This window comes from Larus michahellis, chromosome 3, assembly GCF_964199755.1.
Source record: "Larus michahellis chromosome 3, bLarMic1.1, whole genome shotgun sequence".
In the NCBI taxonomy this organism is placed as follows: domain Eukaryota; kingdom Metazoa; phylum Chordata; class Aves; order Charadriiformes; family Laridae; genus Larus; species Larus michahellis.
Window position 1 is genome coordinate 121,305,328 of NC_133898.1, and position 24,688 is coordinate 121,330,015.

Sequence of the window (24,688 nt, forward strand, 5' to 3'; positions counted from 1 at the left end):
GCTGAATGGTCGGGCTCAGCCGGGGAAGCACTGTGAGACCTTTGCGGAGCACAGCGAGGCCGGGCGCTGAATCGCGGAAACCTGGTAAATGCAAGCAATCCACAAACACTTGACTAGAAAAAGAACTAAGTAGTCTTTACAAGTGTTCTGGCTCATGCATGAGATCCAGCTCAGCGCTGGTGTTATTTAACAGCCATGATAATATTCTGAAATCATAACCAAAATCATTCCCCTCCTATTGGCGAATAATCTCTCGGAGCTCGGCTCACCCAGGGCGACACTTGCTATTCCCACAGCACCCTTCAGAGACGGCAAGTGGATGACCTCGGTGAGACCTCCAACTAGCATCTCGTATCCCTAGAGAATTATGACTTGACACAAGCGGCGTGAGGCTGCAGATCCACCCAACTGATTCATTGCAGACCCTGCTCTTCGCTCCTGCTTAGCTACCTGATGATCTGCGACTGCCAGCTGTCCCCCTTGGGGCTGGCTGGATTAGAAACGCTGAAGATCCACATGCTGCAAGGGATGCAGCAGGGAAAACGAATCAGGGAACACAGACTGTGGGTAAAAACACTGGCAAACATCTCAGGCTCTCAAATACCAGACAATGTGAGACCTCAGGCCTCTGTAGGGACAAAAAGAGGGAAGCAGATAGTGCTTGATTAGCCCAAGGAGAGCTCTTTTCAGCATTAGCTGCTGTTGACTCACGGTGTGAGCTTGGGCAAGTAACCTTTGGGCCAGTCTGCTGACTCACAAACCCTAAATGGACTCAAAGTATACTAAAGTTACACCATTTTACATCAGTGGACAATCTGTTGAAATTAAACCATCTAGTAAATTGGAAAGATGTGAGAAATTAACTGAGGTTTGGTAAGGGGCATCTTTTGTTGAATACACGGGGGGAGCAGAAATTAGATCACTAATCTGTGTCAGTGGGAGGGACTAGTGGAAAAGTGACGAAATGATGCTGATGACAGCAGGGGAGTAGCAATTACAAATAACTGCAGAATGTTTTAAGCTTCTACTCCCTAGTGTTACAGTGTCTGTGACAATGTTGGAGGAAAGAGTGATTTCAGACAGAAAACACGGACCCAGGACATTTCAGGATCTACAGACCTTTCACATGCCACGTGGCTAGGACAGAGAACCAACACCACAGGATCAGTGTGGTTGTAAACATGTAATACATCAAACAGCCAAAATGCCAGGTGCTGATTCATGGGGCTGCCCTGTGCCCCTCACCGAGCCTCCCCCGTGCTGCCCACCCAGGTCCTATCTGCAGCTTCTGGCCTACTATACAACACTTGGCCTTGGTCTTCCCTTGCTCTGTGTAGTGTCCTGGAATCATTATTTATTCTGCATCTGATTTTCAGTTCCAAGTGCTTGAAATAATGTGAGGGTTGTGCTAGAGCTCTGCAAAGTCATAGCCTGAAACAGAGGGGGCTTATGACAGGCTTTAGGCACAGAACAAAGGCGTGTGGCGGTGTCTGAACGAGCAAAGTTTGATGAGATACTGCCAGAGTACTGTGCACAGAGACAAACTTGATGCAGTCTTCTCCATGTCACCTTCTGGAAACAGTCCTTGCAAGGGGTCCTGGGTGCCAGCCCCTCCCAGGAAGAACAGATAAGCAGGGAGCAGAAAGGAGACTGTCCTTTGCCATGTTGTCTATTTGTCTGTAGGGTTTAAGGATACCTTGGCATCTTTCTTAATACCCATCAGCAGCGTCCGTCTTGTAGTGCACAACAGCACCATGATGGCTCCCCTCGGTGAGCAATGGTGCTGCGCTGCCAAAGCTGGCAAACGACTGGCAGACCAAGCAAGTTCCTCCACGAGAGGCAGGGTAACAGGCTGGATTACATCTCCCACCACCTCCCAAGGGCAACTAAAACATTGCTTATTGCCAACAGATTGCAACGTTTGGATAGCCCCCAACACCTCACAACCCTTCAGATTTCACTCTCTCTTCACCTCTACGTGGCAGGGCATGCCAGCGCTCTTCTTTTAAAGATCGGGAATTAAACGTGGTCCTGAAAACCAGAAGTGAGCTGTCTGCAGGCTAAGCAGGATGTCTTTGAAATGAAGAATTGAAACGAATTCCCCTGAGACCTTGTCCAGCAGCTCTGGACCACACGCTTCTCCTTCCCGTTTGAGCATCCTGCATTGTGTGGCACTGCCCTTGTCTCTTGGCAGCACCGCTGAACAAATAAAAACAACTCCAGTGAGGTCAGGGTTTGCTGTAACAGCCCCTGAGGGAGGAAGTGAGGGTTAGCCCTCAGGAGCCTCTTAGGAACGCATTTGGCTTTTTTCATATTACAGGAACAGTTGGGGCCGTGGCTCTGTCACTCATAGCCAAGATGAGAAAGATGGATGACTTGGGAACAAGTTTCCAGGACAAGACTGTCATACACAGCAACAGCCTATGCTGGCAGATAACCCATCACACAGATGAAAAATGAGATGTCTTTAGCAAACGGGTCTAGATAATGTTGTAAGGTGGTTTTGAGGGTATGACACCGTGTTTTCTGTTTAATGATGCCTTCAAGAACACCTTGAATGCTATTACAGACAAAAAGCAATAAAGCAAGGCAAAGAGAAGCCTGGAAAACTTCCATCCAAGCCACTCTGACCAGTTTCTGTACCGTGCCAAATAAGTAGCAGCTATTACAGAAAATGATGGTTCAGAGAGCAGACCTCAGAGAATAGCCTACAGTAGCAAAAACGCAAGAGCTTTTCCTAGCCAAGTGACACACCATGGCTCACGACCACGCGGCTGAACTCTGTTATACTCCAAAACAGGCTGGCTGCACCCCTCCAGCCCTGGGCCAGGTCCTGAGCTGTACCCACTGTCACCCAAAGGAGTGCCAGCTGACAGGAGCCACAGCAACCAGCCACATATTGCTGCAAAATGTCCTTGGTGTTTTATACTCACAGAGCATCCTTAAGTGCCAGACATACACTCAGCGCTGCCTGTACCAAGAAAACCCTCGTTACAGGACCCCATCGGCTCCAATTCTGATTCCTCAATGTGCACCTTCTTCAGGCTGTCCTGTTAACAACAAAGAGCCAACACCTGTACTAGCAAATAAACATGGTCAGGGCTTGGGCTGAGATAACGGCACACAATGTCTGTCTTGCAAGTTCTTAGCATGCTTCCTGGCATGAATTTGTCCCAGGCTAATTGTTGCTTTCCCAAATGATGCCTGGACATAGTTTAGGGATCAGCACAAGCTCAGGGCCCTTCCTGTTTTGGACGCGGCCAGTTTGCTCTGGGGAGCGGAAGGATTTAGCTGTTGGACAGGAGCTACTTCATCCTAGTTGGCACAGAGCAAGGCTACAGTTCTCGTCTGCTTTTATTTACTAGTTCAGCCACAGTCAAATCACCCTACCACAGCTGCATATTTCACTGTGATGATAAATCTTACCACCCCTTATGATCTGGACATGACTGGGCATCTCAGACAATATGGAAACAAAGATTTTGAGTCTTATCCAAAATTTATGGAAGGTAATAGAAAGCATTTCTTTCACTTTAAGGACAATTGCCATTAACAACAATCTGAATGCCACATTTCTGTGCAAAGGGAAACTTCCCCAGGCAGACCTATGAAATCAGTTTTATTCCTTTTACCAAAGGGATAATGGTGAGATCTAATTTTTCAGTACTGTACCTAAGATGGGACCTGAGAAATTCAAGCACAGAATAAAGAGCTGCTGAGTCCCAGATGTGTGCCGGTCCTTAAGGACACTTTCCTTTCGCTGGCACTTCATATGATTCCAGCTCTCACCAATTGCCGCAAGGGGCAGTAGCAAGAGGATGTGATCCCCAGGTGTGTTAATTAGTACCAGCCTGAAGTTAAAATGTCTAATTCATGCATTTTTGGCAAGGTTTTACAGATCACTTCCAAAAATGGTTTTCCAAAAGCCAGTTCTTTGATCCTTTGAAACCAAGACAGAAACTTCTGCAGCAGGTCTATGGGGAAAAGGGAACAATAGTTTTATTAAGTCTGCTTAGTTAGGAACTTGACAGCATCAGATGAAAGGCAAAGCAAGTCTCCCACCTCAATTTAAACTGAGCACACATTCACCCCACGGCAGCTTCTTCTAGAGCAAACAATTCTGTTATACTTGGTGAACAGAAAAACAACAGGGCAGCTCTGAATCCATCCCTCATTAGCAGTCTGTCTCATCTACAAGCAGTTCCCCGGGCCTGCTGATTAAAGATTTCCCGTGCCTTGGTGGAAAGAGCAGGCTAATCAATGAGGTAATGCTTTTTTTATTCTAATTAAGGACTTGAGTCATCCTATTATTGTAAAGTCCATGAAACAAAACATGTTTAAATCTGCCCAATTACATCATGTTCAATCCTCTTCCAAAGCAGAAGTAAAAAAAGAGACACTTTTGATTCTGTGTAGCTGTAAATTTATCCTGTACCCCTTCTAAAGGATCTCCCACCTCCTACGAATCTCTCTCAGCTAAGTAAGGACTTGCTTAACACGCCTGCAGAATGGCTCACGGCAGCTTCTGCACGCCTTCATCACGGTTTAGTTCTGCACTGCTACAAATGACCGCGCCTTGCTGTTAAAAGAGGATGGGAAAATAAAAAGCTAAGAGTTCACTCAGAGGACTATGGGAATTATTTGAAAGCTGGTGCCAGCTAGTGGCAATGGCATTTCATTCCAGTTCTCTGACATTACTTGGCTCTACAATTCTTCTATCTACAGAAAAGTGTGTGGTAAATTTTATTGCTTTAATACATTGTAAACAATGAACCAGGTCCGTTAAAAAACCTGTGACAACTTTCTTAAAAGCTGACGTATTTGCTTCAGTGAGATGGTCAAATTCCAAGCTGGGATTTTACATTTACATCAGTGCAATTCCCCTTGCATTTCCAGTTGAATTACACGTTCTTTGCTTACTGTCTGATGCTGCAATGAGGTGTTGCGCTAAGCTATTAAGTCCTTACTGCATTTTACCCCAGGTGTAGTTACATTTGTGTTCTGCTTGAAAACACTGCCGGATGGCATGCACAGCTATAACACTACACAGACTATAGAGTTATTCGTAGTCCTTGGGGTTTAGGATGATGGTATAAACACAGATTTCCTATTTATAAAACCCATTAAAGTATATTCAGTGTTCTAATCAGAAAGAAAATGAAGCGCATTAAAGTAATTACTTAAACTCCCTCCCAAAGGATCCTCATGTTCCAGCTGTGTATGTACTGGAATCACTCAAGCCAGACATGACAGAAACTCATCACTGAAGTTTAACCAAGGCAACATAAAACCTGGGGAAATAATGACTGCATAATCTTATGGGGCCAAAAATCCAACGCTAGACCAGGCATTATGAAGCAGATAAGGACAATGCTGGCACAGGGAGGGACTCTCACAAGTTTAAGGACAATGCTGGCACAGGGGGGGACTCTCACAAGTTTTCCTTAGGTCAGGGAAGCGACTATTTCCAGAATAAAAGAAAACACAGAGCAGCCAACTTTAGATCTGTAAATTATGCATCCGCTTCCCTCCAAACCTCTCTGATAGTCCGAGTGCCCTAGCTCCGATCCCAAGGTACAGTTCTTTCTGATTGCCAGAAGTGGACATAGCAGGGGGGGTTTGCATTCATCTGTCAAATACGCTCTCCTGAAGGAATGCTTATGGATGTAACATATGCCAACTACAAGCGCAGGAGTACCAGAAAATCTCAGTTTTCCTGAGTGCGCTTACATTCAGTTAGTACTACCACGGAGCAGCAATGAGAGAAACGCGACGAGTCCTTCATACATCCAACTCGATTCCTTTGGTTGGAAAATACAGCTAGAAAAGGTTCTCAGTTCCACCACTTGGAGCCACCTAGGCCTTGGCAGAGTTCTCCCAAGGAAAACATCTTCCAAGACCAATCACTCAGAAGACACAACGCAGAACAGTGAGATTCAATAGCTAAACATGGTTTCATTTTCCAGTGTTTTCTTTCAATCACCCTCAACCTTCCATCTGTGGGGGGACAGCAAGCTTTGCAGTAAAGAAACATGTGGGAAGCTGTGCTCAGGAGACGGGATTGGAGGCAGAAGAGAAAAAAAAGCCCATTGCATGGGAAAACAACACTGACAAAGCACCTGTGAACATAAAACAAGTTCAGGACAGACAAACTGGAGAGACTGAATTCCTGCAAGGAGAGCATCCCTGCCATCCTGCTTCACTCCCTAGCCACTCAGTTAAAACATCTCCAAGGAGAGGCTATAAGGCTGACCCTAAAAAGGGTCGGGAGGAGACAATTTATGAAAGTTTTATCCTTTAACTGGATGGGTAATACGCATTTTTTCCTGCCTTTTCTTCTTTTTCATCTCTTTGATGGGGAAGAACACTACACCAGACAACACCTTTGGTTTTCAGAAAAATTTCAGAAAACTGTCAGAAATGTTTCAGTAGAAGACCAACAGGGTTGTTTACTGGGATTTTGCAAGTCTCCAATCTGACAGCAGCTGGACTGGAATCGCGACAAATACTTGTGTCACTTGGCAAAGTGATGGTCGAGCATGCCTTGCAACCTAAGCTTGTGACTCAACAACTGACAGAAAATAAAGATCTGCCTGTTTAAATCTCTGAAGGCTTCACAGCTGTGAGCACGGATACACACACTGCTAGGAAAACAAGGCTCTTTCTTCCTTTTCTTGTTCATTGTTTTAACTATCTGAATTTAATTAAAAAAAAAAAATAACCTGTATCTTCTCCCTTTGATGTTTTGACACCTTCACTCCCTCTCAACTGGTTAGGACAGACAAAAAAGTGTTACTACTGCTCTGTATGAATCCAACTGGATTCAGAGGGGAAGACATGCACGTACCTGGCTAGGCCAAAAGGCAGCTGTGAATTTATGAGTGGCTGAGGAGCAAGAGGATGCCCGAGAAGTAGCATCCTGAGGAGTGGCAGGAGTACAACCCTGCCAACCAAGGACCAGAAGGCACAGCAGCTGAACACACATCTTGACAAGTTTGCTCCAGACCAACTGTCCAGCAGATGGCAGATGTGCCGTGACAGCGCTCCAGCCTGCAGAAATTCTCTTCCTTGGAGGTGAAAATCCACAGGCAAGCATACTGCCCTCACCTATTACAGCTCTGGGCACTTTGTCAATAAAACCAGTTGGAAAGATGCTAAATGCAGGACTCCCCCCTTAAACTGATTTCTGCCTCCTCGTCAGCCATTGTCAGCAGCCCAAGGTTTCTGGCAGAGGAAACAAGATCAAATGTTGCGACTCATTTCTCCCCCAAAGACAAAAGGCTGAGGCCATCCTAGGCTCTTCTGCCACAACAGGGAAAAAAAACGGAAAGGAAACGGAGCACTGTGATGAACAGCTCAAGACTCAAACTCTAGTGCCATTCGGGGGCTGGTAGACATGAAGGTTTAGGATGCAATCCAGAAACAACTGCTGGCTTGTGTGCCAACCTGCCTCCTCCTGCAGCCAGCCTGGCTCTGTGGGGCTCTGGCAAGGCCAAGGATGGCTGCCTGGCTGCTCCTTCCCTGCCAATCTGTTGCTCAAAGCCATCGCCTATTTCATCTGCAGCCTGAAAAGCTCCCAAGTCCTTTAATAATCTCCTTAGCAGCTAACCCAGCAACAGCAAACCTCTGGCATCAGGGGTAGTTGAGTTTGACCTCAGGAGCAACCAGCTACAAGGCTTTTAAAAACTTTTGGCGGAAAACTGCCAAAAGGTCAGCCCTCACCAGCCCCATCCCTTCCTAACTATTGTCAAGAGTTAGCTGCATCTGCATTTAAACACAACAGATCCAAAACTTCCACCTACCCACGTGCCTTTATTCCTCTGGGAAGGCACAATTTTGGATGAGGAGAAGCCACGAGGGGAAATCCGCTGAAACAATAGCAAAGGTAGAGAGTGGAGACAGAAATTCTCTAGGACCCACGAGGAGACAGAAGAGTTCTTGCCTGGGGAATACCCACCTCTGGGCTCTATGCAGTTTGCCAGGAAAAACCTAGGGTTTATGCTGTCACTGAAAGATTTAGGGAGGCAAAGGAAAAAGGACGGAAGGGAGGGAACCTGCAAGGGCTGCGGAGAGTTCATGGAGGCAGGAAAGGAAAGCACAGGAAAAGGTGGGTTCTCCCAAGCTGGTGAGCAAATATGACCTCAGAATTTAATTGCAGCTGAAGAAACGCGTGCACAGGGCTGCTGCAATGCTTTAACCCATGAAGCAGTCACTCTCCTTTTGCAAAACTGTTGCTGCTTTGTTCAGAGGAGCTGGTTCTGACCCATTTTAATCAGCTGCTGTCTCAAGTTTATTGGAGTACACTGAATAGAAGTACTAAATTCAGTTGTTTTAACTACAAAAGTGAGAGGAGAAAGATGCTAAAGCTCTTGGCTTCAACCTACAAACAATAAAACTTCATAGTTCATCCACAGAGGGAGAAGGCAAAACCCAATTCAGTTACTGTGATGTGTTTTTTAAAGTGTTTTAAGATGCAGAGCTAGAAATGTCTAACTTGATCCTGCTTGGATCAAGAAAAAAAATCCCCAACCAGTTGCCTGAATTCCCTACAGAAAGCAGAACCCTAAGGAGCCCTTAGGGCAGACTGGGAGCAAACACAGCAGCAGGCAAACAGCTAACCCCTGTTGGGCAGAGGAGCTCAGGGCCATACTATTTTTTCAGCAACTCCTTCAGACCCTGGGCCTGAGCGCAGAAGCTCAGTTCAACAATTCAACAGTCCCTGGTGCTCCCTTGGCATGGGACAACTTGCCTTCTCCTAAACCATCCTAATCACTGCCCAGGAGAGAGCACAGGCTAGCAGCCATTTCCAGTGGGCATTCCCGACATAGCAAACACGATCTGGAGGACAGGGGAATGTAAGGGTATAGACAGGACCAGATGTGGCCCAGTCAGCCTCAGTCAACATGCCCTCGCACGGCTGAGCTGACTAGCATTGATGCTGCTCAGGATTCCCGCTCCACATGTCTCTCTTCACTCCATGCAAATCTGTTCTCAAACCACTGGCAAATTACACCCTTTTCCATTGCAGAATTATCATCAAGAATATCCTAGCTGCGGGTGAAGAGCTCCTCCATCTCGTGGCTGTCTTCCATGCCTTTCCCTTCACAGGGTTAGCCTCTTTCGGATCTAGTATTCTTGCTTCTTTCATCCTGAAGGCATTCGAGTTGGAGAAAACCCTGCGATTGTCACTAGCCACACAATAATATTTTGTAATTTACCAGGAAAATCCTTTCAAAGACCGCAGTGTTACAAGATACTGCACCTCTAAAAACCCAGGTATATTGTCAAAGCACCATGGTAGCCTACTGAGTGCTTGAACATACGTTTCCGCAAATGCTGAGACAGATGGATTTAGAGAAGAGTGATAAAGAGCTGTATTGTGCTCACTTTAAAGAGAACAACAGAGACAAAGATAAATAAATGTACTTAATATTGTCCCTACAATATGGAGTAAAACACATATCTGATTTCCCACTTAGAAAGGAATTAAAACATTTTAACAAAGGGATATTCTAATGATCATGGCTTACCAGAAAAAAAAGAAAAAGAAAAAGAAAAAAATAGATGCTAACTTTAAAAACAACAGTTTGGCTATGAAAGCCTTGTGACTTACAAGTCACTGTACACTTAAACTGCCAAGAAAAATGAAATAGAGCTAGAAATGTGCCAGTGCTACAAAAGTGAGTACACTACATTCATTCCCTGCTACACAGCTGATGTCAAAGGACCATTTTACTCAGTATTAGGAGTACTTGTTCTTACAGGACCTGTACATTCTGTCCAAAGATAAAAGGTTTTCTACAAATGTCCAGGAAAACTTGCAGAGTAACTGCAAGTGACAATACACTGAAGTAACAATATCCCAAACTATCAAGAAGGGCAGCGGGAAAAGAGAAGATATACCCCTCGAAAACATATTTCAAATGAATTTCAACAATGCACCCCACAAATGTAACCTAATTTTGAGCACCTCTTATTCTAGGAAGAACTAGGCCCGAGGAAAAAAAAAAAAGAGGAGAGGTGTTAAAAATCTGAAAACTTCATTGGAAATATGTATTATGATTTTTGAAATGTCCCTGATTTGGATAAGAAAAAAACCCGTCTTTATGTTGCTAAGAATCCCAGACATGGCAAAAGATCAGCCCGCTACCGCAGAAAGAAAGCTTTTTGGGCTGAGATTAATGTAACACACAGTTTGTAGACCGTCATTATACTCGCAAAGCTGAAGAGCAGAACTGGCAACTGAGTTGCCCAGCAGACATGAAAGAGCAACTCAGACGCAGCCTTGAATGCAGGGAAGGGAATCAGCATCACTGGCATGTCTCCTCCAGGCAAAAGGAACCAGACCACTATGAGCTTCCACCTGGATGATCACCAGCAATACAAAACCAGAAAAAAAGACCCTAGTTTAGCATTTTACCCCTAAGGCCAGTACATTTAACTGGATATCTGGTGGTTCAGCAGCACAGCAGCAGTGCTGGGCCAAATCCAAGTCACAGCCGCCTGGCCCAGGAGGAAAAGTTGTTACCAAATGAAGCGTGCTGACAACATATGGAGGCCTCTGCTACTGGAGCAGTTTCATCCTCATCCAGAAAGAAAAAACCCTGTAAGATTATGCAAAACACATGATTCAGTTTAGGTCAGAGCTCTGCTGCTCAAAGCACCCTGGCCACTGATACTGCTTGGAATGGACTGGCTTGTTTCAGTGCTGACTTTACATCTTTTCAAAGGTTTTTCACAATGGAAAGGATCACGGATTTTTATTTTTTTTAACCTGAATTTACTATGCATTAGGGAGCGGTTTACTACTAAACATATTTATCCAGTCTGCATCACCTTTTTTATTCATCCCCATCCCAAACTAGCTTCAAGCACATCTGAAGCACTAAAACTGTGAGGCCTGAAACCTCCCTCCTTAAAGCATGTAAGCATCTAACATTTTAGAAGACACCCTAAAACGGGCACCCAAGAAATGCTCATCCACTGACACCTAAGCTCCTGCCTTTGGCCTCTTACCTAGACACCTATGACTAGATGGCATAAAGCTGGGATACGATGCTTATGTCTGATTTGATCTCCATTGATGTGAATGGAAAATATCTTCCATGGAAGCAAGGGTGAGTTACAGGAGAGCAGAAACAATGTAAAATCAAATTCAAGGTTCTCATGTCCATTTTCAGGTTCCTGCCTCCACACTGTGCATGTGAGATTTATAAAAATAATAACAAATACATATGGAGATTATTTTTTTTATAGATAGGCAACCGCTGGTTTAGAGTGAAAAAACATCTGACTGCATAACATGTCACGCTGCAGCCCTGTACCAGCGGGTAACTTCTTATATAAACGAAGTTATTCTGATTCAGTAAGAATTCTGTTCTCGAAAGGAATGCAAGCAATAAACTAAATGAGGATTAAATACCAGATCTTGTCATCCTTCAATGCACTGAAAGACCAAAATAATCAAGACTTTCAAATGTTATGTCAAACTGCGCAGAGCAGAAAAGCAAACTTCTTGCTTGTTTTGGCACAGCAAATTCTTTACAGCTTATACTTGTTGTAAGTTGGAAAATACAACATTGCGTTTGCTAACCCAATAGATCATTTTCCTATCCAAAAAAGGACAGCTTCTTTTGTAAACTTACCAACTAAGGACCATTTTGTGGGAAGTACTGCTTTATCTAACTTCTCATTGTAAACAGTTATTTAACTTTTTTAAACTCTTCTTCAACAAAAGAATAATTTTGATGCTGAGTAATCAAGCACGTGCTTTGTCAAAAGAATAATATTTAAAGTTTTCTGATTATATGTAAAGGATTAAATACTTCAAGTAAAAAGGATGATATCTGGACATCAACAATTACATATGACTATAGTAGCAGGAGCAAAGTCCAAATGGCGCTTCCAGTATTAGTCATTGTAGTTGACCCGTCTTAGTATGGGAGACTCCGGCTTAGAGCCTGGAGCGAGTGATCCCCTTGGAAATGATTCAGGGTAATCGGAAAACACCAAGAGAAGCCTCTGGCTTGTTACTATCAGTTAATGCCTATTGCTATGAGGAAGCATTTTGAAAGCACTGTCTGGGTCCAAGACAAGGAACGTTCAGTAGTGGCTGGTGACTGTGGGTGGCTGAAACAATTCAGTTGAGTCAGTCAGTGCTTACTGAAGATCAAGAACAGCTAAGCCTTTTCTGCTTGGGCATCTAAAGCCTGAGACACCCTAAAAAAAGTAATCACTACTCATGATTCCAACCACTGAGAAACTAAATTTGCTTCCAGGCCTCAGTAGTTAGAAATTTGGGGGGGAATTAAGTGAGAAATTCCATCTTGAGGTGAAGAAAATACCTGTCTGAAAATTATTGCACGGGTAAGCAAACCCGGATACTAACATCAGCAAGCTTTGATTCAGTTATTGTTTCTAAAGCTGTTATTACTTACACCTTAGTGGCGTTTAGCATGTGACACCTTCAGATAAGGGAAGAAGGAAAGAAAAGCCTATTTGTGAGCATCGTGATTGAAATGTTGGCTCTTTTGGCCTTTATGCTGCTATAACTTTACCTCCTTGTAGACACAAGTGAGATCAGTAGCAGTTCCAGACACTGTAAAGACCAGCGTACTCCAGAGCAGCACATCCAATGGGCCCTGGTGGCTTTGTATTTTGTGGTGGGACGCTGCAGTGTCCAGTAAAGTGCCCTCATGTATCAGAGACTGTTATGAAGGCATTCACGATTTGCTCAAATTTCAGATTTCCTGAGGAGTGCACTAAAGAGGCATTACAAAGTCTCCTCCCTCTACCGAGGCACCTCTTCTCCTCTGTGAAATTCAGCTGAAAGTGGTCAATGTTATAAAAAGTTGGGATGAGGGGACAGTGACATAGAACAGCCTTATTTGTTTAGAAAACTAGGCTAAAAACTAAGTAACAAAGGCACTACCAGCCATACCTCATTATACCAAGAGGGTCTAAAACTTCTTCCTCTTCTTCCTCCTCTTCCTCTTCTTTTTTCTCCCCCTTTTTGGCATTTTCCACTGATGAAAGCTGTGAGATTAAGTCAGGTGTCTTCTCCTCTTTGAAAAAATCCAATGCCTCATTTTCTTCATCTTCTTTCTCCTTGTCATCAGGAATGTTTTTACCCTTGAAATCAACAGCACTAGTAGATTTTGTTCCTGCAAAATACAGTAATGGATGCAAAACCGAGTACAGAGGATAACAACTATGTTTTATTTCATACCTTGCACCTGTTCCTGATGGTTTTGTTTGGGGAATAAAGGGCACAATCAGCTTTTGTGAAACTCTTTCAACATTCCTGACTGTCTCTTCTATCCACTGATTTGTCATTATACGTCTGATCTATTTACTGATTTAAAGTAGTTAAGTAGAGAAAGACAGAGGAAATGAACTTTATCGGAGACATAGCAGCGCGTCTCATCTGCTTATTTATGTTCCTTCTGTAGTCAATAGAAACAATAGGATTTCCACATGGTGATTCATCCCATCCAAGTAAAGTTGTCAGAGAAGGAGTTTCCCTCTGAAGTGCCTATTTCTCTCCACTGGCTACAGAGAGGTCATAAATACTCTGCTTAGATACAGGTGGGTAAATTTCACATAGCTAGCTGAGATAAAGTCCACTTTTTGTCACTGATTTAATTCATTTGGACTAAAATTAGAGCATTGGACAGCATGAAAAAGTTTCCGCAGCAGCTCTTCAATATACACTCAAAAATGAAGCCTGAAGTTCTGCCTCCCTTCAGTATGCAAGATCTATCCAAATGAGTAATTCAGCAAACTGAAACATGCGCTTTGACCAAGTCTTCTCACCATACTTGTTATATGCAAAGTCCAGGAGAATGAGAACTATTCTTTGCTGTGGAGTCTCTGGATATTCAGGAAAGCAATTGAAAATAACGAGACTAGCTAAAAATAGGCTAGTGAAAACCGTGATGGATAAAATTCATGGTTTAATCCTTTTGACTGTTAAAGTAACATGGCATCGGAGACTCATCTCACCCAGCTTTCCATGCTTGCATCTGCCAAATCACCACGGGCAGACTTCATTGACTAAACGTGGGTGTCTACATTGAGCAAGTGGTCTTACGCTCCTCTTATAGGCAAGAGAGTACTGGTCAGGGCAGGCAGTGGATGTTCCGATGCTGCTTATCTCATCCACATAGTCACCTGTGTTTTACCGTGTTGATTCTCCATGAACATCCCTGAATATATCGGCTATGTATGTCTCCAGCATCCCTAAGGGAAGCGTACACAACTAGTTTGAGGATCTGCAGTGCATGTACTGAATTCCACCTGGTTTGTTAGGCTAAGACTTATATTATTCTAAGGCAGATTTCAATGAACAGGTCACATTAATTGCACCCAATCTGTCCACAGGATAAAGACAGACCAGACTAATTCAGCTGTAGACATGTGTGCTATTGTTAGGTTAATCAACATGCAAAGGTTAATCAACATGAATTCTTGAATTCTCTGTGCAAGGGGTCTACTTTCACAAGAACGCTGCCATGGAAAAAAAGAAAAAAAAAATCCCAAACCTTATTAGCAAAAGAATTTTGGCAAATATTATGCAGTTTTGCCCCACTTGACTTCAGGAAGCTGCCAGTCTCACAGAACTTGTAATCTGGCCACACTTGACACTTTTGCAAATTCGGCTGTTCACACATGGTGACTTGCTAGCACTTTGCAACTTCACTTCCTTAAAACTAACGCTACACTGAGAATCCTGCACAGCACCAGGCTGGAGCATTCCCTGCTCAGCAGCTCTCAGCTGAATTAAGAGCAGGGAGCCCATCTGTTCCATTCATTCGATGACTCCCTGCTACGCCCAAGGAACACAAGAAAGGGACTATATGTAACAGGCAACAAGAGCTGGACATCAGGCTAAAGGAAAATTTAAAATAAAAAGAGGCCAGAAAATGCGTTTAACTAATAAAGAATCTGCCTTTTATTCAAATCTTTCTCAAGATCAATAATTTGCTTTAGGACCCTCTTCTGCAAGGCCTAGCAATTTTATGAGGAATGAAAAACAGACAAAACGTGCAACCGTTGCTCACTAAGAGAGACCCTGCACTGTCCTTTTAGGGTTCACCTCTCCACTGACAATATATGATTATTTAGCCTTCTAAATGTAGTTGTTCTGAATCACAACTTAGCTATATGCCTAAGGGAAATCAGAGACAGTGGGATAGATTCCTTCAAAGCAAGCGTTGTGGTATCAACACTTCTGAATGAGGTGCGTGTCCACTGAGAAGAGGAGAAAACGTAAGCAAACATGACTGTGCAACACTGTAGATGCACAAGAGGATATTTTCAGTGACAGCCTTTATTCTGGCATTCTCTAGTTTCTGATTACCTCAGTCGAGAACTTAATAATGCTTTTATCATGCACATTCAGAGGAGAGGGGACACTCACATCTTTTCATTACCTAAAAATTCCAGTAACTCAGGACTCGTTGCTAGATCCTCATCTTTTGAGATGAATTTCATGATGTCATTGAACATAGCTCTTCGTTCACAGATGTCAGATTCCCCCACAAAGAGAACTTTTCTAGGCAAGAGTGGAAGAGAAGCCTGTGGATATCGTGCCGACAGCCTCTGGTAGAGCCCCTCTATCTCGCTGTACTTCTTGGAAACCTGCAATGAAACATGATGCCTGGGTGAGTTTCTTTACAGGGGAGACATGAGTAGCAAAGCAGCAGTTTAAGAGCAGTGAAACATTAACCCTCGAAACTGAAGTGGAAAAACATGTATTACCAAGGAGCTTTACATATAGCCTAGTAAAAGCCTGTTATCTACACAGTGAATCCCCAAGCATTGCTGCTGGTCTTCTAATTCTGTTATTAAAATCCACTCCCTAATGGAATTCAAGTTCCTTGCCGGATACCCACCGTCCTTTTGTCTGACTCATCAACTAATAAAACAGTGGGAAGGTCACTGCTCCAGATGCTTTTCTCTGACAGCAAAAATCGTCGTCCACTAAAAATGAGAGACAGGAGTGAAGAGAAGCCCAGCCAGGTAGGTATCTGATGGAGAAAGCAGCCTGAATCTTTTCACCAATTAGCCAGAAGACACATTTCTCGGCCCTCGTGGACTTCAGTGCCCTTCTGCCTGTTAAGGCCTAAAAAACTGGCAGGTTTGCTGCCCTGCAGAGCACATAAGGACAGAAACCGAAGGGCAAAGACCTCAGCTGACCCCTGACTATTCCATTTATCCATGAGAAAATAAAAACCAACAACTTGGCCATGGCCTACAAAGTTCTCATACACAGAGAAGATGCCAACAGTGTATGGAGTCATTCCTTCTGCAGACAAAGACAGGAAGCCTGAGGAGAAATAAGGCTCAAGATACTAAAAGGAAAGCAACAACCACAGGAATGCTGGTTAGAAATGGTGTGACTTCTATGCCACGTGAGCTTTTGAATTCAGTACCTTAAAAAAACAACACACAAAAACCACACACAAAGAAGACACTCTCTCTAAGTGATGTTACATGTGCAATGGAGAGTGACTGTCATGCTCTGTGACTGTGGTATTATACAGAAAATATATTCATCATGGCCCCATTATCTATGAATGTGTTTCAATGAATACAGAGTTAAGATTTTTAAAAAAAAATCCCAAAAACTAGTGCTAGTGGAATGCATATGGCACAGATCCTCTACTAGGGTCCAGCTCTTATCCTCCTGTAACATGTGTTGGTGAACTCTTGTGGAGAGAAACCTAACTAATACTGCAACATTAAAGATGGAGAGACTCCAGCACCACATCTTGGGATGGAAGAAGGCAGAGTTCTTCCACCAACACCGTGATAAAAGAAAATCAACCCAACAAAAAGCACAGAAGTAGAAGGGGGGCAAGTTATAGATTAACCCGGAATCCAAAAATTGCATCTATACTAGCAAAATAAACAGTATCAGGGCATATTCCCAGTTACTGGAACCTGAGAGTGTCTTTTAGGAACTTTATATTGTCTACTGGAACCTGACAAAGTCTGGCACAGTTTTGACTCTGGAAAGCTAGCACTCCTCCCAGTTAATTTTTCAGCCCAAAATTTAGCCTGGTGCAGAGACCATGCAGCAGCCATGCCTAGTAGATGCCTACTGCAGCTGGTAAAAAGTTGCATACTATGGACACAGCAAGACTGTGCTGACTGCCCTCCAGGCAAGGTCCTGACATTAATCTACACGCCTCAACTAGTTTACTAAATCAGACGTAGGTATAAAGAGCAATAACCGCCTTAGCTTTCATGCTTCCCTGCCTTTTGCAGTAATTATCAACCAAGCTAGCTGATTTGAAAAATAGTTGCATTTCAGCTGTACAATGTTCACTACAGGTTCAGTGTCCAGTCACTACAGGTTCAGTGTCCAGTCACAAGAAGCAAGCAGCTCTACAAGATATGAAGCACAAAACCAAACCTGAGTTGACAAGGAAATGAAAACCAAGAATTTTAGACTTGTCTCCTGTAAGCAACACGGGTAAGTGTGAGGAACACTGCTCTCAGGATCTGATATACGATTCAGCAGCCGAGCTGATGGCAAGGTGATGGCAATAAAGAGATGATCCCAGAGTAAGACAATCCACCCTTTGAAAGATACCCCAAAGAGAGAGAAATTCTGGAATTTCTGAATTGCTGTACATTTCTAGTTTGCTAGGTCCCATTAGCACTCTGAACAGGGTATGATACCAGATTGCCTCCCAAAAATACTGTGTAAGAACAAATGTAAGGGCAGTGAGGTGTTCGCTGCTACTTTTTCGAAAGAATAAACAATATTACCCTCCACCCAGAAAAAAAAATCAAATCTGATTTGTGAAAAATGTTTAACATTAACTAATTCCAATAATAGATAACAAATTACTGTCTGAAACCATTACAAGAGAGCAGCCATTCAACAAGACTATGCCAAACCAGCTTTAAGTTACTCAGAAAGTAACACTGAACTGAGACGTATGAACTTATTTCTTTCCCCGCTTAATTTTCATTCCTCCTCTATCAAACTGTAATTTATTCATAAATCTCAATTTATGTCTAATTACACCATTGAACCTAAAGTGCACACCCTCACATCCTCTTGCTAATTGAGCCTTTGTGAATCTGCGTGGGCTTTGAACACCACCAACCATAACATGCGACACAGCACACAAAGTGTGATAACACTATACCCAAAGCATACTAATACGCTACCCAAAAGGCCGCAGCGCACCACGCCAGCTAATTTCCAGCAGTGTGGGGATGCCCTCTGCTGGGATAACCTACCACGCAGGCAAGATGTTAAACCTCCAGCCCAAACCTTTCCTCACTTACCTAAGACCAAAGCTGGCCCCAGCGAGCCCCTGCCGTCCGCGGCTCCTTGCCTACTGTCCCTCTGCCTCAAGCCCTGGCTGCCGCTGGATCCTCTTTGTCTTCACTCATCTTTACCTTGGTTTTGCTGCTGGAAATGCAGCAGTAAGACTGGCTGAATCCAACAACCTCAGACTGATCCATTTAGAATCACAGAATGACAGAACAACTTGGGTTGTAATCATCTGCTTCCAACCCCCCTGCCATGGGCAGGGACACCTCCCACTAGACCAGGCTGCTCAAAGCCCCATCCAGCCTGGCCTTGAACACTTCCAGGGATGGGGCATCTACAACTTCCCTGGGCGACCTGTGCCAGTGCCTCACCACCCTCATTGTAGAAACTTCCTTCTTTATGTCTGATCTAAATTTATCTTCTTTCAGTTTAAAACTGTTGCCCCTTGTCCTGTCACTACAGAACCTGGCAAAAAGTTTTTCTCCATCTTTCTTATAAGCCCACTTTTATATATTGAAAGGCTGCAATAAAATCTCCCTGGAGCCTGTCCTCCATCTCTCTGATCGTCTTCGTGATCTCCTCTGGACCCGCTGCAACAGGTCCCTGTGCTGAGGGCTCCACAGCTGGACACAGGACTCCAGGTGGGGTCTCACCAGAGCAGAGTAGAGGGGCAGAATCACCTCCCTCGACCTGCTGGCCATGCTGCTTTTGACGCAGCCGAGGATGTGGTTGGTCTTCTGGGCTGCAGGCACATACGTGGCTCTCCTTGTTCCAAAGCTGCAGCACAGAGGCACCGCAGGGGCCTTACACAGCGCTGGCCAGGTCTCACAGAGTGTATTTTCTCAGGTCGAGTCCCACATGTCACCCAGAGCATTCTCACACCTTTCCAGTCAGGAAGCACTGCTCTGCTGTGGCAATTGTGGACCCTTTCAATATGATGTCCTCTGACAATTTTCCAGGAGAAAGGCATACCAGCATGTAACAAAATTAAATCTTACTTTTCCTGGTTACCACTCACAACCCTTTGAAAAGACCTGATGGATCCTATGGCCCAAAATTGTCAGGATAAAAAATAAATGCTGCTCTAAAAAGCATTTTATCATTCCTATTAAGAAAACAAAAACTTATTTTATTAATATTCAAATATTTTTCTTCTGCTGCCTGTAATTCCTCTAGATCTCGATCCTCCAATTATCCTCTCCCCCTCCATACCTCTAACTCAGCCCCGTGAATACTGTGGAGCTAAACCCCCACCACCTGTAAGTCAGCCTGAGTGCACGCACTTCAAGGAGTTCTGTCAAGTCACAGTATCAAAGGCTCAATCTACTTCACTTCAAAAGAGTTAATCATGCAAATACAGCAGAGCATGTGCATATTTGCCAGGTCAAGACCCTATTTGCCTGTAACAATTAACATCCAGCACAGAACTGAGAGAGAGACAGGGATGGGTTTGAATATTTTTTTGCACCAGGAACAAATAAGTAAGTCAAATATGATCAAATATAGCTAGAAGGTTAAGAAAACCACTGGGAAGTTCAAAGTGAAAGCCTGAATTTTGCTGCTAATCCCTCAAATCTCATGCATGTGCCTTGCCCCCTTCTTCAGGTGAACCTCAAGCATGAAAGTACACACACCAGAATGCCTGTAGGATACGAGCCTGGGACTCTCAGATGTGTGTAGGAGAATTTGATCCCACTCAGTATTAATGGGATTTCATGCTTCCTTTCCCTAGGCTCCTTTTAATGCCCCATTTCTGACCTCAAACTTGTCTTCATATGCTTTATATTTACTGCAAGGATTTCAATGAAACGGAGGCCTCAGAGCGAGCTAACTCAAGCCCTTTGGCCAGCCAATGCACGTTAGTGAAGAGCACGCTTGATCTTGTAGTATTACATGAAATATTTACGGCTACTGTGACTTTCTTGTTACAAAGCCCACTTCTTAACGCTGTCACAAAATGGAGGTACGGCAGCATTGCCCTCTATACAACCACCAGCTTTGGATTCAGGAATCAAAAGCATCCCTTCTCACAGAGAGCACAAACCAAGCTTTCCTTTGTAGACCCCCAATTCCAGCCATACCAGAATTAACGTTGCTTGGTGACCTTGTGGGTATGCATTATGGTAGATTTTAATTACACGACCACATGCTGTTCTCCCCACCTGTTTTGCCCAGCAGAAGAGCAAGCGCTCTAGTATTTCTTTTTAATCAACGTGAATTCTTAATGGCTTCTGCACCTATTGCTACACTGAGCAGAGCTGGGTTTTTTCCCCCTCACATCCGAGAGGTTATAATGTGAAGAAATTTATCTCTGCAACACACCTGTACGGTCAGGAGATAGCAACCCCAACACACAGATTTTGAGGCCCACAGAAAGAAGGCCAACGTATGCAAACAGGTAATGATGAAAACACAGATGAATACACACCCACGTACTTACACTCCCTCACTTTATGAGGATGACAGTTCTATAGTAAATTCCTCCCAAAAACGCACTGTGCCTGTCAAAACACCAGTAGTTATTTGCTCAGCTTTGAAAAAGAATGAACTTCACTAACAAAAGTAACTTGTAAAAAAGAAGCAATTCAACTGGGCACAGATAGAAAGAGAAAGCACTACAGGCTGCCTGGATTTTTAATAGGGCTGGGAAGAGAGAAGTTAATTGCTAAACCAGGTAAGGTGTGGCTAGAAGAAATGCACTTAAGATAAACAAAGCCTTTTCTTCTTCTCACAGTAAAATGGCAGATCTACAGGCAATAATTAAATATCACCTTTGCAGCAGTACCTCTGATGCAGTACCAAAGATAAAACCAATTTCACTCTTTCAACAGGGCAAGAATATTCTGACCTTTGAAAGAAATGCAGCTGGGTTTCCCTTCAATTACCACATATATCCTCAAGGTTAAGCAGTTCTACAACCCATTTGCCCTACTTTACAAATGGCATTTTTTTAATTAAAAAATCCCTCCAGTTTCTAAGAATTTAGATCTGAAAGTCATCGCAGAAGCTAATGTCGTCTTCTGCTAATGCTTCACAGACATTTCCATTAGAAAGGCTATAATACTGATTTTGCATAGTCCCATTAAGGCTGGTGAACAGGGAACTCTGGATTGTTTAGACCCACAGTAAAGGCTAGTAACTCCACAGGTCAGATCTGAAATCTCTTTTTGATGTTCATCTGGTTTTGATCACAGGCCCTTAACATATCTCGATCCTGTGTGGTCTAAATCGCAGCCCAGAGATCACAGTTAGTTCAGAGGACGCTTCTATCCTGCTCACCGTCCTTTCCAGGGGATACACAGCAGCCACCTGAGCTGCAGCACACCGCTGCCTGCAGTTGCTCACAGCCTAACGCGCAGAAAGCCAGTTTCGCTGCTGCCACCTAGGGCGTGAGAGTGTGGAGGGCAGTCACCTCAACTGCAAACAAGTGGAAGAGCTAGACAAGGAAAATCAATTCAGCTAATATTTCAGGGAGAGAAAGATGGGAAGGAGGGGGAAGAAAAAGGCAAACACAGACCTGGTTCCTGAGGTAGCCAAAATTGGATTAATGTACCCAGAGACAAAGAAAATCCTACCATGCCTACCTGTCTTCTCTAACCTACCTGTCGTCTCAGCACTGTGACACTGGCTTCTTCCTCCAGCCTCAGATTTGATCATTTCAACAATAGCAAAAATAAGTTCCCTCTCCCATCCTGCTTGCATACTCGGGAAGGCAGAACAGGCACACAGATGTTTCATTTTCCTCATTCAGATGTCTCATCTCACTCCCTCTTGCTATACAAAATTTGATGTGTTCGACCTGCTGTCCAATGTAACCTCTTTCTTCTCTGCTGTTCCCCAGTGGCCTGGTTCTCTTACACTTCACCTGCAAACTCTCTGGGGAAGGGTCATGGTTCTTGTTTGTGCAGGTACAACATCCAGCAGAGCAGGGCACTATACTGACACTACGGGTGCAGCTCACCTCACCTTGCAGTCAGAGGGTTGGGATTTGCCTCCACGTTAAGAAAACTGCCTCGATGCAGGAGGTGTCAGACAGTCACTACAGTCAGTCAGATACAGTCACCACATTTTTGGCAAGATGTGACTGAAACTCAACTTACCTGAGCACAGGCAGCTAGTGGTACCTCGGATTGCGTATACTATCTCACCTCGCTCTGTTCCAGAATGGTGCCAATGCCTTTATGTCCTGTGTCACATCTGCTGGCCCTACCTATGCAGACATCTAGGATAACTTAGGGTCTCTCAAATGGTACAAGCCACGTATGTTAAGCAAAGTGGATTCCTCCCCACTGCAGATGCTCAGCTATATTCTTCTCAACAGTACTGCACTGACTGGGACAGAAGCTTAGAAATCTGCAGCAAATGCAGACGTTAAATCATAGAGAGCAGGTTGTTCTGCGTAAAGACAGGCATCTCATGCCATCTGAAATGCTTTGGGGTATCCAAGAGGCTTGTGTGGGGCAGGCAAATATCACACAGGACCTGCAGGAGACCCACAACCTTCTGAAGGCTAGGTGGAAAATCCCAGGGCACCTCCGGTGATATAGTCAGTGTGCAACTTTGAGCCTTAAACATTTTAGCCTGGAAGTTGAAGCCCCCCGCCCCAGCTGTCTAAAATATGGAATGCTTTCCCTTTACGGTCAAAGAAGAGAGGTATTTCCAGAGGATGAGTCACCTCATTCCCCTTCTCCCTGTTGACCATAAAAGCAGGGACAGACTCAGATTAAAATATCCAACTTACAGAGAGATAAGTTAGGACAGGTGAATCTCTCTGTTCCTCCAGTAATACATACAGAAAAGACTCACTGGAATGAATCGATGCAAAGCATCCGTCCTCCAACCTCACAGCACACGGTTTTAAATTACTCTCACACACCAAACTATGTGATATATCATACTTAGCTGAAAAAAATGTATCTGGTGAGATAAATGTTATTCCTGTCAGACTACACCAGTTTTCTTCTTCATGAAGAATGAAATGTCAGGAGGTCTGACCAGAGAAGAAATCAGAAAGGTTCATTTCACTTGAGAAGAGCAACTAAGTACTAAAAATCCTCCTAGAGAGAGTTGACATGGGAACAGACGATCTCAGCAAGCAGAGGGGCCACAGTAGGAAGTATGTTTCTCCTCTTTTCAGACAAGCTGATTTTATCTACTTTTTCTTAAATGAAGCAAAAGGCTAGATGACAATAGCCCAGTTTAACACCTCAGGGTTAGTCAGGTTCTTTTTTGCACAGAACAGCATGGAAATATTAGGAATATAAGCAGGCATTGCTGCAGAAAATAAGTGATCCCGCATCCCCTTCTCTTATCTGCCCATGTCTGGCCCTTCCCCTGTCCTAAAACAAACTTTCATGGGGCTGTGTAACTCAGAGGCTCAAGAAACAGGTGTAAATTAGTACTAAATAAAAAAACCCCAAATACCCATTTTTCACCAGGACCTTCCTCAGCTGATGTTACAGAATAGCCCCATGACAATGGCACACAGAAAGAAACACTGCAGAAGTGAGAACAAGCAGTCAGGGACAAGGAGGGAGAACAGAACAGACTCTTATGCCACCATTGCTGCTTTTACCATAAAGTTATATATAGCATAAAGAGTGCAATAAATGTATAAGATCTCCTCACTGTGCACCTCTTCGCAACATTGACAGACGTGTCTTTATCCGCAAATCAGACTGTGTAAATATCCATTTATCAGCTATCTTCTACAGAGTGTGATTTACACTAGGGCTTATGGTCTACCAGGTAACCACGCGCTCACATTACTCCGACATTACGTTTATCCCCAAAACATCTTAGAATAGCAAATGCTCTAAGGAGTGCATCCCCTTAGAGTCCCTTTATAGTCAATGGACAGAGAAATGCGCTTCTTGTGAGTGATTCAGCAGACAGCTAAAGCAGATAAAATTAAATGTACCCTAAATGCACGTTTTTGTATCGACTCAATAGACAGTCCCAGGTGAGACAGCTCAAGTGGACGTGCACATGCTATACATGTCTTGAAACGGGTGAAATGGATCACGTGCTATTTTCAAACCTTTACTCTGCAGGCATCATGAAAAAGACTATCCAACTCAATAATGTTTTATATAGATACTTCCTTTTCAAACTCACTTACTAAGGACTTTAAAAACCATGTCAAGAATACGAGATCAAGACTAATAGGTCAAGGCTAACCTACTATAAGGTTAATTCCTTTTATTGCCCTACATGATTCTCTCTCCATTCAAGTAAACTATTATATATTTTTTCATGCTAATAGCCCCAGTGCTGATACATATATGAGAGAAACTAATTTTGTAGCAGGACTTATAAAAAGCTTAATTGGTTTCTATTTGTTGACCCATAAGGCAAAATGCCTTAAAGGCAACAACAAATAGTCATTGT

The 24,688-nt window shown here is 43.7% G+C and overlaps 1 protein-coding gene across 1 annotated transcript in view; it reads right to left on the reverse strand.

Moving 5' to 3' along the window:
* The window catches only part of HS1BP3 (HCLS1 binding protein 3), a 52,756-nt gene that overhangs the window by 22,613 nt on the left and 5,455 nt on the right, over positions 1-24,688 (reverse strand). Inside the window, exons 3-4 of the mRNA XM_074581945.1 lie at positions 15,435-15,642; positions 12,941-13,163 (exon numbers count right to left, since the gene is read on the reverse strand). Coding sequence (XP_074438046.1) covers positions 12,941-13,163; positions 15,435-15,642 — 431 coding nt within the window. The remainder of the gene's footprint in view (positions 1-12,940; positions 13,164-15,434; positions 15,643-24,688) is intronic.